The 12,859-nt window shown below is 40.6% G+C and overlaps 1 protein-coding gene across 10 annotated transcripts in view; it reads left to right on the forward strand.

The window, feature by feature from the left end:
- The window catches only part of ICA1 (islet cell autoantigen 1), a 146,845-nt gene that overhangs the window by 43,489 nt on the left and 90,497 nt on the right, over nucleotides 1–12,859 (forward strand). For all 10 annotated transcript variants that reach the window (XM_023740480.1, XM_023740485.1, XM_023740484.1 and 7 more), the window contains one exon: nucleotides 2,151–2,349. In XM_023740480.1, coding sequence (XP_023596248.1) covers nucleotides 2,151–2,349 — 199 coding nt within the window. The remainder of the gene's footprint in view (nucleotides 1–2,150; nucleotides 2,350–12,859) is intronic.

The following is a 12,859-nucleotide window of genomic DNA, read 5'->3' on the forward strand; positions in this document are numbered from 1 at the left end:
TTGAATGCAGCGTGACCAACTTTGCAGTTTGGAAGATGCATGGTGGCTCTGGTTTCATGACACACAACCGCTCCTCAGGCACACGAAATCCAGACCAGTCCTCCTAAATGTCAGAAAGTAGGAGAATTACATAGAACTCTCAGTTAACTTCTCAGACCTGACTGAACAGGATTTGGGATATGCCTGAATGTATTTTTAATATAAATAGCATCATATCATGCCTTAGCATGATTTTTTTTTAATCAAGTATCCCAAACATCTTTTTTATTTTAATATATGCATTTTAAAAAATCTGCAACCTAGTATTCCATCATCTGGACATGCCATGACACATTTAACCCAAGCCCTTCTGTTCACTACCTGGGTCACGTCCACTTTTTCCTTCTAAAGGATAAATGTCCTTCGGGTAGACCTTTACACACTTTATTAATTATTCCCATTGGGTAGATTCTCATGAATGAAAATGTGGGTCAGCTTTCACTGAAGCTTGATATTTATAGTTACTGAGTTTCTCCTTGGTCTAGATGCAGTCCCTGATACCACAAATGAATGGGTTTTTACCTTTCTGATTTTATATAAAGCAGATTACAGAAAACATGAAGTGATTTTATATGCCTTTTTGTTTCCTTCAAGATCTTAACATCTGTCATCAGTTATCCCATCTTCAGAGGTTTCTGTCCAGCTTAAAACAAAGAAATCCAGAATGCTTTTTTTCACAAGACTCTCTTTTCAGCCAGTTTAGGAAAAGAGGCAATATCCAGGGGAAGTTAAGACGTCCAGAAATGATTTGGATCCTTAGGGAGAGAGTTGAAAACTCTTTCTTTAAATAGAAGTCTTCAGTGATATAAACCTTCACACTAGCATTTGTTTTACTGACTTTATTTAGTAGTCATTGCTACAACCGCTTATTCAGTTTGGTGAACGGTATTAAATTTAAGCCAACAGGGATAAAACACACACCTGCATAATGGCACAACAATGTCTTCGAAAACAACCTGCAACATCTAGGTAGAACAGTGTTAACAAGATATTTTTATGGAAGTGCTGAATATTAAAAACAAAACAAAGCTTTACAGACAAGAGGAAAACTAGGGAAAATGGTAAAAGGTATTTTTTTCTTAAATTTACTACACTATCTATAATCTTACAGTGCTACACCCATGTAATGCATCTCAGACACTGATGGAACTGCCAAAAGCTAACTTCAGCTCACTAGCACTCACACTCCCTTCAGCTAAATAAGTTTGCATTTAAATTGAAATTCAAATAGTCATCTTAATTTTATTTTTTCAACCTATGCCTTGAAACTTAATGAAGAACAGTATATATTAATCTGACATTGCTCATTTTGGGTAGGAGGATAAAAAAAAAAAAGGGTCCCCCCTCACCAAGAAATAATTTTTTTATCCAAAATTTGATATGCCTAAAACAATTTTTGCTGAATAAATGAGAGTGTGTTGCTTACAGCCAATATTATTATTATTTTATACCCACTTCATTGTGCCATATATATAGTCATTTCAGGTGTAATATTCTTAAGTTTTGTTTTTTTAATGAGGATTAAATCATATAACCTATCTGAAAGTGCCACCACACAGTAGAATCTCAGTAAATGTGCTTTTCCCCTTCCTAGACCACTTCAAAATGCTTCTGTTCATACTTCATCTGCTTTGACTACTGGAGCAGGCAGCGGATGCCCTAGCCTGTGCAGAGTAATCCAAAATGTCCTAGTCAAGGAGACACTAGTCAAACATGCTTCCATCTCTCCATGAAGGACCAGGCTTCAGAGGGGTGGGAGGCAGGGAGTGACCAACAGTAGAAATGGGAAATGTTCATGCCGTGATCTTCTTCCATTAACACAGGATTGGTTCTAGTTCAAATGACCACTTTGCCCAGGCAAGAGACCACCCCAGCAACCACTGATAGAGGTCGTTCCCAATGGTCCAGCTATGTCACAGTAAACCAAGGGATCAGTACATGGGTAATTGTGTCTGGCTGACTTAATCATTCACATTCGCTTCAATTATAATTGAGCATCTTCTATGTTCCTGGTACTGTTCAAGGCTCATAACTTTAAAATTGGGGAACTCTCAAGGATTTAAATTGCTGGCCAGCTTAGTTTCAAGATCTGGCTTTATCCTCTTGTCTAGATTGGCCTTGAGAAATCCTTTATGTCGATTTCACCAAGAAGTGGAGACTTTTCGGCATCGGGCTATCTCAGACACTTGGCTGACGGTGAACCGCATGGAGCAGTGCCGGACTGAATACAGAGGAGCATTATTATGGATGAAGGATGTGTCACAGGAGCTTGATCCAGACCTCTACAAGCAAATGGAGAAGTTCAGGAAGGTAGGAGGCTTTATGAGCATCACCAAAAGGGGTATGTGCTGGAAGGTAATGAAGTGTGATTTGAATCCCTCTGGTGAAGAAGACATAACTCAAAAACACCGAGGATGCAATTAATCATCACTGGTGTCTTTTTATGTGACAGAATACCAATTAATGTGATATATAATTCTCCAAGGATAAGATAGAAGAGACAGCTGGAAATTGCTGGGATTTAGTAACTGGTTCTAATTGAAGTCAGATTTTTTCATATAATGTGCACTTTTTGTAAGGTTGTCACTTTCAAATGCCTTTTCATGCATAACTAAACATCAAGATTAGCTCAGACAAAACTGGAAAATGAGAACAGACTTTTGGGGAAATCTTTTTAATTGCTAATGCATACTAAAATTAATAGACATAATAATACTCCTTTGTTTTTGTGAAGTATTCAGAAGCAGTGGGGTTTTGTTGTAGGATTGAATAATGTGGTATTGACTCTGTCTGCAATAAACCTCTTCAGAAATTTCTCTGAGGAAAATAGATGAGGAGATAGGTGTGCTCTCAAACTTCCCTGGAGTAAATGGGAGAAGCTGAGGAACCATCTCCAGTTATTTTTTGTTTTTTTCTTTTAAGCTAATTATCTTGTGTAAATTTAGCTTTTTGAATATTTTATCACAGACTTTCTTATATACAAGGATACATCCCACCACTAGGTGGCAGTCGTACATCAGGTATTTAAGAAAATGTAGCAATTTTTGTTGTGTACAGTCTTGGTAGTTCTTTGTTTGGTTGACTGGGTATATTTCAGGGTGTGAAAGAAAAAGAAATCAGCCAAATGATAGATTTGATGTAATATTGTATCAACTATCTTACTTATTTCATATGATCCATTTGTATTTCGTGATGCTGCTTAAAATCCCTAGATTTCTTTTCAAGTGCATCATTGTGAAGCTCTGAATGGCAAGTGTCCTTGGTGCCTTAGGGGTGAGATGTGGGGGCTGGGGAGAGGGGGGATCTTTTGTTGCTTAAGAGTATGGTCACCATTCTTGACCTAGATAATGGATTGTTACAAATTCTTTTAAAAGTCAAGTTTTCTCTCAGGTTGTAATTTAGAATCCCTCCCTTTCAAAGGAAATCAAGGTCCATTTTATTTCTGATCATAGAAGTCCTGTTAGCAGCATATACCTTCTTGGTAAGGCAAGCTTCTGAATGTGTGGAAAATCAGAATGGAAAAGTTCCTTAGAGATGACCTAGTGAAACTCACTTGTTTTATAAGTGAAAAAACCAAGGTCCCAAAAGAGTAAATAAAAATTTTCAAGGGTTAATAGCTAGATGTTGGTGAACCTAGGCTACATCAGAACATTCCTGATTTTCTATTCAGGATTTGATTTGTCTTTGGCACTCTCTTGCTTTGGGGTGTGGAGGAGCATGGGATGGAAAGAGTAAAAAAAGGAAAAGGAAAAAAATTGTGGACCAGCCATAAGTCTAGTCACTTAATATCTACTGTCTCCTTTAAGCCTCACAGTGACCAAGACACAGGCTTTATTTTACACGTGAGGAAAATGATCCCCAAGTTAAGCTACTTGCCCACCCAAGCTCAGACAAGGAAATGAAAATCAGAATCCTAGAAAATAGACATATTTTTCCCTAAGAGGAAAAAAAGGAAGTTGAAGAACATATCTAAAATTGACAAAAGCATTTTTATAGTATGTCCTCTCCTGTGATTTTTTTCATTCAACAAATGCTTATTGAGCACCTCTTATGTGCCAGGTAATAAATTAAACACACAATTACTCATGAAGGCAGGAGAATTTCATGCAAAGCTGTGCTTACTTGGTTTTGTTTTTGGGAGTGGTTACTATCTGTATAAGGATGTAATAAAAACCAAGCCCTTCGTCATTTGGCTTGAATGTTGAAACATTATCCACTCTTTAGTGTCATCAATCTGTTGATTTTGGAAAATATGGTTTAAAAAAAAAATCCTTTGACATGCAAAAGTAGCTGAAATGATGCCTTACTCCCCAATCCCATATGTGCTGGATTTAATTTAATAGCTGAACATGATGTACTTAGAGTTTAGCAAAAGAATGTTTTTTAAAGAAGTCCATCTTCAAGTGCATATTTGATCAGACTGGAATCTCCACGAGGGCAGGGGCGAGTTCCTTCATTCTCTCCACTGCTCTAACTCCAGGGCTGGGCCAGTGCTTGAACCCGCATTAGCACTCACACATCTATCCCATGGCAAGATTCCAACCAATGAGTCTGAGGTGTCAGACCCATGTTTTCGCAAACCTCTAGGGCATTTACAAGATATGAAGCTGACCTCATTCTGTTTAGGAAATTGACAGTGTGGTTTTGCAGGTAAGAAGTAGCATAATTTGTGGCTGGCAGCCCTTTTTTGGAATGAATTTAAATTGTGTAGTTCGCTGTTCACTTGGGGTTTATAACATGAAATTTGACTTTGAGAGAGCTTTAGGGTTTTGTCCCAGTGGAGTTCCATTTTAAACAGAGACTCCATTTATCTCTCAAGAACATGTTACTGAAACGTGTTTCTGAGTCATGTAGGAGATCGGTCCAGCTGTGGGTGGCTTCTCAGGAGTGGCTGTGGGAGAGGGGAATCTCAGTCTCCTCAGAGCTAGCTGCCGCCTTCACGTTTCAGGATGAATCCTGAACTGAAGCAGTATTTTGCTATAAATTCTGTTCTTTGAATTCACACGTTTTGGAGGAGACAAAATTATAAATCATACCTCACTAGGGTGATCCCCTTGGTTGGAAACTTTAGTATGTATTCATTCATTTATTCGTTCATTTAGCAAATAATGTTGAACCAAAGCTACATGTCAGATAACCTGCAGAGGAATATAGTAAGTGAATCAGCAGATATGATGGCTGCCCTCCTACTTCTTGCTATAATTTGGAGATTGTTGTTGTTAGTTAAATAGCCTTGGTGGTGCAGTGGTTAGGTGGCACTCAGCTGCTAACCGAAAAATGGGTGGTTAGAACCCTTCAGCTGCTCTGCAGGAGAATCATGTGGCGGTCTGCTTCCATAAAGATTACAGCCTTGGAAACCCTATAGGGCAGTTCTACTCTGTCCTATAGGGGCACTGTGAATTGGAATCGACTTGATGGCAGTGAGTTTGGTTTTGGTTGGTTTGTTGTTTGTGGCTGTTGGGTCGATTCCAACTGATGGTGAACCCATATGTGCAGAGTAGAACTGTGCTCCATAGGATTTTAAAGGCTGTAACCTTTTTGGAAGCAGATCTCCAGGTCTGTGTCCCTAGGAGCCTCTGAGTGAGTTCGAACTGCCAACCTTTCAGCTAGTGCTTAACCATTTGTACCACCCAGGGACTCCAGTTTGGGGATAGAGCAAGTGAACATGTTGCAGCATGATAAATGGTTGTCCAAGATAGCACATGGTGCCACAGGAACACCTCGAAGGTGCTTTCTGGAGGAAGATTTGAATGCTGAGAAGGAATGGGCTGAGTGGAGGTGTTGTAGACAGCAGAGCAAAGCCCAGGCTGAGGAAGCAACTTGGACAAAGGCCTTTAGATGAAAGCAAACAGGGCACCTTTAATCACCTGAGAGGTCCATATGACCAGGTCATGGGAAGCAAGGTGGGTGTGGGGACAGGGGCACCATCAGGCTGGAAAGGTAGCAGGTCCAGACCAGATGGGCCATCTCCCTGAGGGCAAGGGGAAATAGATGTGGAGAAGGGACATGATCAAATTTGAATCTTCCATGGCTCTCTTGGGTATTAATGACAGAAGGGATTTGAAGGGGCCAGGTCTTGAGGCTGGGAGAGCCACTAGGAGACTTTTGTACAGACCTAGAGGAGAGATGGGGTGACTGGAAGGAAGAGGGAAGTGGACCAGAGGGAAATTGAGTGCTCTGCCCTCTCCCGGACTTTGTAGTAGCACCGCTTTAATTACAGAGCTCTTCATTCTTTTTAGAATTAAGCAGAATAAACCAAAAACCAAACCCGCTGTCACTGAGTCTATTCCAACTCATAGTGGCCCTATAGGACAGAGTAAAACAGCCCCATAAGGTTTCCAAGGAGCAGCTGGTAGGTTCGAACTGCCCACCTTTTTGGTTAGCGGCCGAGCTTTTAACCACTTTGCCACCAGGGCTCCAGGCAGAATATGTGTAAATAAATAAATAGCAAGATCAAGTGTACTTTCACCGCCAACTAAGGCTTTTTTCATAGTGTTTGCAAAATGCTAAACCTGTTAAATAGCATACAGCGAGTATGGCCAACATGACAAATGGGAAACTTAAAATTAAACAAAGCAAATCATCTGTTTCCATTCTGGCCTCTTTAAGCACATAAGCCTGATGACAGAGCTCTCAGCAGCAACATTAATAAGCATTTATTAAGTGCCTGTATCTGGGTGGAAATACAAAGAGGTGAAAAACTTGATCCAGACCCTCAAGAAGGACCCTGCTAGTTAGTCATCTGCTCCTTGTCAAAATTACTGTGATGAACCAGGCACCTGGAGAGGGTGGCCATCTGTAGCTATTCTCCTAAAGACCAAATAATAGGCAGTGCTGGATGAATTTAAATGGGCAGGGCTGGGTGGTTGTGTGCCATTGGAAGACCCTCCCGATAGTGTGATTCACCCTGGGAGGGAAATGGATGGGAGCCCACGCCACAAGGTATTTTAAGAGCAAAGTTATAATGTGTGATATATATGCCCTTCGAAGGCACAGTAAAAGGGTGCGGTTTAAAAACAGAAGTCAGCTTCTTGTAGCAGATTACGTCAGCTTACGTTGTGAGCTTACAGAAGAGCTTCTGCAGCCCAGTGCCCTTGAGAGAGTCCTCCTGTGGTCAATTATGTGTCTTGTTTTTCTTTAAAGTCAGAAATGGAATGGAGGATAACTATTCTAAATGGACTAAGAGCTGTGTTCAGTGTAAGAAAATAGTTCTGAATCATCTAAAGAGATACTATGGAAGTGTATATGTGGGTATTTGTACGAGTCAGAGTCCTCATAGACAAGGACAAGGAAACTGGCGTTTTAATGAGGGCCATTTATTAAATGGCTTAATGAAATCCTACAGCATTTGTCTAGTGTTTCATCACCATAATTCAAAAGGATATCTAGAAAGTATTGTAGGAATGTGAATGGTACACACTGGTATTCTCAGGCTTTTATCTGTTATCTGTTTAAAATACTTGCAATGATCTGCTGCTGGGTTTTGGAGAGCTGTTAATTCACTAAAGTTATATTATCAAAGGATATTTTGCTGTGAGTAGGTTTATAAAACTCATGTTGGTGGCTTAATAAGTAGGGCCTTATTAGGGCAATCAGTCAGTAGTGTCCCTGTGTCCCGACAGTGAGGATTTGGGTCTATAGAGCTTGGTCAAGGCTGGTAAGCAGCAGTATTGACATTAGAATTTTTTTTTCCTGGGGGCAAAGACTTGGGTTAATTAATTTGACAGTATCATTAATTACTTCTGAAATCATTGGTCTTTGTCAGGGGTCAGGCTCTTTTAGCAATTGAGGGCACGTCCCATGGGAGCCTGAGAGACCAAGTAATGCAGGACCATCAACCATCTCCTCTCTGCTCTGTGATGAAGGCCTTTCGTTTTTGCTGGGGTCATCCAGCTCTCTGGCTTAAACCTGCATCCTGCTTCGGTTCAATACCAAGGGCAGGACTGGGACCCCATCTCTTTGGGTTGAATGAGCGTGAAGCATTACAAGTCTGGGTCCATACAGTGGACCAAAATTAAGTGTCTGTTTAAGGAGTGCCTGACTTCCAGATAAGTTGTATGAAACTTGCACTTCCAGGAATTTGCTTAATTCATGCATAAAAGACACATAGATTATCTCCTCTGTCTCTTCTAGTTCTATAATTCTACGCACTGGATTGAGTTATTTTATGCGATGAAAATTCCTGTGTCAATCTCACAGTCTCTTGAATGTATCTGTATCATAACTCTTCGTTTTATTTGCTGGTTTTTGGTGTGTGCTTGTTTGTTTTGATTTGGTTGTTTAACTAAGGCGCCTGCTTTTTGTGGTCCCCAAGTAGATTGAAACTAGCTGCCAAACCCCACCCTTGGGCTGCTGTTTCTTTAAAGTACCTAAATGCCATAGGAAAAGCATGCCATTTTCACATGGTGCAACTCAGAAAGGAAAATAATTACACCCATGCTTTCAGTTCTGAATTTGATGAAATGAGGCCCTGGGGGCTTTGTTTGTCTTTATTGATTTCCCCCAGTCAACTTGGTAAATAGCAAAAATTAGTTTCAGAGTTAAGCCAAGACCATTTAGAATAACGTGCCTGGAACAGATAACCCTCTCAGAGCTGGTGGCTGGCTGGCTGCTGCTCCTGCTTGGAAATAGAGAGGAGGAAAGAGCAGGACCTCAGAGTTGGGATGGCTGTACTCTCTGTTCCCAGCTCTGCCTACACAGCTTGGATAGGTCTAGTAAATCTATCACAATTTTCTCATTCACTAAAGGAGTGATAGGTAGTAGGTGATCTCCAAGCTCTATTCTAGCCATAACATTTGTCTAAAATCATTAAGCTTATCTGTAGATAAGTATAGACACTGAAATAGAGCCAGCATGTGCTTTTACGAGCATAGAGCTTTCTTCTTCCTTCAAGTAAGTGTTGGTTTTACTGAGTCATGTTGCTCTAATCTTAGACTCTTGAGAAGAACAGCATTTTACTCATAATTCTTGAATGAAGAAGTCTTTGGTGTTTATAAACTGATTCTTATTTAGATTTAATACTTTTGCAGGGGTCATCAAACTATGGCCCACATGCCAGCCACTATTTTTGTAAATAAAGTTTTATTAGAACACAGCCACACACATTCATTTACTTACTGTCTGTGTCTGCTTGGCAGAGTTGAGTAGTTACAACAGAAACCATATGGCCTGCAAGGGCAAAAATATTTACTCTCAGCTTCATTACAGAGAAAGTTTGCTGACCCCTGCTTTATAGGCACCTCTAGTGCACTTTGAGGTGAAGAAGCTTTGTATTAAGAAGTTGGCATCCTTCTTTATCTCCCCTATGGATTATACCCAAGTCCCCAAAACAAGTTCATAACAAATACAAAGATTTATGTGATGCTTAAATCTGAAATTTAGAATAGAATGGAGCTTTTACCCCTTAAAGTTCTCCTTTAATTGATGGTGTTTCATGCTTGAAAGAAAGAAGAGAATGGGGATATATGGGACTAGTAGGAAATAAATAATTAGAATACTTCTCCCTTATTCATACTCTAGTACATTTTTTGTACTCTCCACACAACCAAAATCCAGAGGAAACAGGCCACCTCTACATCTAGGACCTTAAGGATACTGGGGAATGTGGAGATAATGAGCACCAAATGTGGAATAAAAACAACTCTTCTACTTGTTCCCTCACCCTCCCCTCAACAAAAAAGACAAATAAATAATTTAGACTTTAATTCAATATGTACATATTTATTGGACACTTACTCTACTGTTTATAGGGTCACTATGAGTCGGAATCAATTTGACGGCAATGGTTTTTTTTACCGTAGGTCAGTAGTTAGAGAACGTATGTCAGATTCACTGAAATCATTGGGAAGCTTTTTCCAAAGTAAACATGAGGTTCAGGCATGGAACAGACCTGTGCAGAGAGCTAGATTTGTGCTGAAATAGAGATTGGGAAGTGGTGTTCATTCATACTACTTAGCTATCTGACTGAAAACTTCAAAGCCTGTATTGTAGCACGATACCAACAATAGTTTGTTTGTTTTTTTTTTAATTTTTATTTAACAAGCGCTTACGTAGTACTGTCTCTGTGCCTTGCATTGTTCCAAGCTCTTTACTAGTACGAGCTCGTTTAATCCTCCTAACAACTCTATCAAGTGGGTAGAGTTATTTTCCCCACTTGGCAAATGAGGAAACACGTGTGGAGGGTAAGGAACTTGCCCAAGGCCCACAGCTTGCATCAGAAGCTGGCAGATGGGCCCCAGCACCCCTGCTGTTAACCACCACACAGCACTGCCTCTCATGCTGCCTGACTTTGCCACAGTTCACGTCTTCACTTTGTAGGCAAAACAGAGTCCATCCCATTTTACAGCTGAAGAAACATCAAGGCTCTGGGGGTTAAGAACTTGACTGTAATCCCAGACAGTTCAATTCCAGAGCCCAATCTCCAAACTTCCTCTTAGGGAACACAGCACCCATGGTCATCAGAGTAGAATGGTTCCTAAATAACAAAGCAGATCATTTACTCAGGGCATAATGCCGAACAAGCTACCTAACCCACTAAACATGCTAAGCTCCTCTGCAGAATGGAGAGGAAGAAGCCACTCCCTTCACAGGGTGGCAGCAAGGATTAAATGGCATGATGTGTGGGAAGTACCTGACACAGGGCATGGCACACAGCAAGCTCTCAGATAATGGTAAATATTTTTATAACTACCATTTATTCCTTAATTTCTTAGGGGGAAAAATGAAGGTACAACAGAACATATGTGCTAAAGAAATTCCTGCGGGGAGTCTGTTTGGGAGGGTGGCCTCTGCCTTGGATTACCCTCACAAAGTGGGCCAGAGAAAAGGTGTTAGTTATTCTGGGTTATCAGAGTTGGACAGACTCTCTAGGTATGATAGGCCACCACTGGCTTCTTCCTCTAAGATTGATCACACCCTGTAGCTGCTTCCCTCCAACCCAAGGTACCAAAGTCCAGGTGACCTCAGAAGTCCAGCCCCCTCCAACACTCTAATCTAGGATTCCCTCACTGCCTGTCCCTGTCTGCTGGGAGCTGATAGGGTACCTTGTCTATTTCACTTTGAAATTGCCCTTGGTTATAATGTGGTTAGATAACCTACCCTTTCTTAGGACTTTTTTTTTTTCTTCTTTCTGTAATTTGTTTTCAATGGATAAAGTCTTTGTGGGAAAAATTGTTTAGCATAATTTTATATTTATAAATGGATGGGCCAGGCTATTATATAGTAGTCTCTTAATTTGTACCTTTCCTATTTGATACACCATCACATCTTTTATATTATTTCTGTTGTTTAGTTAGACTTTTTGATTACAAGTATTTAAATTTAAGCAAATAGAATGGTCATGGCATATTTATATCCTGAAAGATGTTAGGTTATTTTGTGCAAAATAAACAAGTGTATTTACGTACTACCGAAAACAAACCCTTTGCCGTCGAGTCGCTTCTAACTCATAGTGACGCTATAGGACAGAGTAGAACTGCCCCATAGAGTTTCCAGGGAGTGATTGGTGGATTCAAACTGCCAACCTTTTGGTTAGTAGCCATAGCTGTTAACCATTACGCCACCAGGATTTCCGTGTATTTACATAGGTCCCAAAAAATAATAAGAAAATTTAAGCACATTTTTGTCATGTCCTATTCTGCTTCCTAAACTAGAGGTTTATCCTTGGCTACTATCATTATTCCCTTCCCACATTCAAGAGGTGTCTAGTTTCTAACGATTCTACTTCCAAAGCCTCTCTGGAATCAGTTCCCTCCTCTGATCCCCACTGCTACTAACCAAACTGGAATCTCCTCAATTTAGAAGATTGCACTTGGCTTCCACCTGGTCTCTATGCCATCCACCATGCTAATGCCAGTCCTAATTCTGTAACATAAAGCTGATCATGTCATTCTCCTTGGTAATAACTTTCTGTGGCCCCACTTGGCCAACTGACAAATCCAAACTTAGTATGGCCCTCCAGGTCCTTCACAAGCTGGCTCTAACGTACTTCCCTCAACCTTCCCTCTCAAATAACCTTCTTCCCTCCTTTGTCTTCCCCTGCCACCATACACACAGGCACACTCTGTATACTGGACACTTCTATTTTTTCAATCTAACTTTTTTTTAAATTGTACTTTAGATGAAGGTTTACAGAACAAAAAGTAGCTTCTCATTAAACAATTAGTACACATATTGTTTTGTGACATTTGTTACCAACCCTGTGACACATCAACACTCTCCCTTTTCGACCTTGGGTTCCCAGTCACCAGCTTTCCTGTCCCCTCCTGCCTTTTAGTCCTTGCCCCTGGGCTGATGTGCCCCTTTAGTCTCATTTTGTGTTGTGGGCCTGTCTAATCTTTGGCTGAAGGGTGAACCTCAGGAGTGACTTCGTTACTGAGCTAAAGGGGTGTCGGGGGGCCACATTCTCAGGGTTTCTTCAGTCTTTGTCAGGCCAGTAAGTCTGGTCTTTTTTTGTGAGTTATAATTTTGTTCTACATTTTTCTCCAGCTCTGTCTGGGACTGGACTGTGATCCCTGTTAGAGCAGTCAGTGGTGGTAGCCGGGCACCATCTAGTTGTGCTGGACTCAGTCTGCTGGAGCTATGGTAGTTGTGGCCCATTAGTCCCTTGGACTAATCTTTCCCTTGTGTCTTTAGTTTTCTTCATTCTTTCTTGCTTCCAAAGGGATGAGACCAGTAGAGTATATTAGATGGCTGCTTACAAGCTTTTAAGACCCCAGATGCCACTCACCAAAGTAGAATGTAGAGCATTTTCTTTATAAACTGTGTTATGCCAGTTGAGCTACATATTCCCAGAGACCATGGTCCCCACAGCCCTCAGCTC

Source organism: Trichechus manatus, unplaced genomic scaffold (assembly GCF_000243295.1).
Source record: "Trichechus manatus latirostris isolate Lorelei unplaced genomic scaffold, TriManLat1.0 scaffold00156, whole genome shotgun sequence".
NCBI classification, from domain to species: domain Eukaryota; kingdom Metazoa; phylum Chordata; class Mammalia; order Sirenia; family Trichechidae; genus Trichechus; species Trichechus manatus.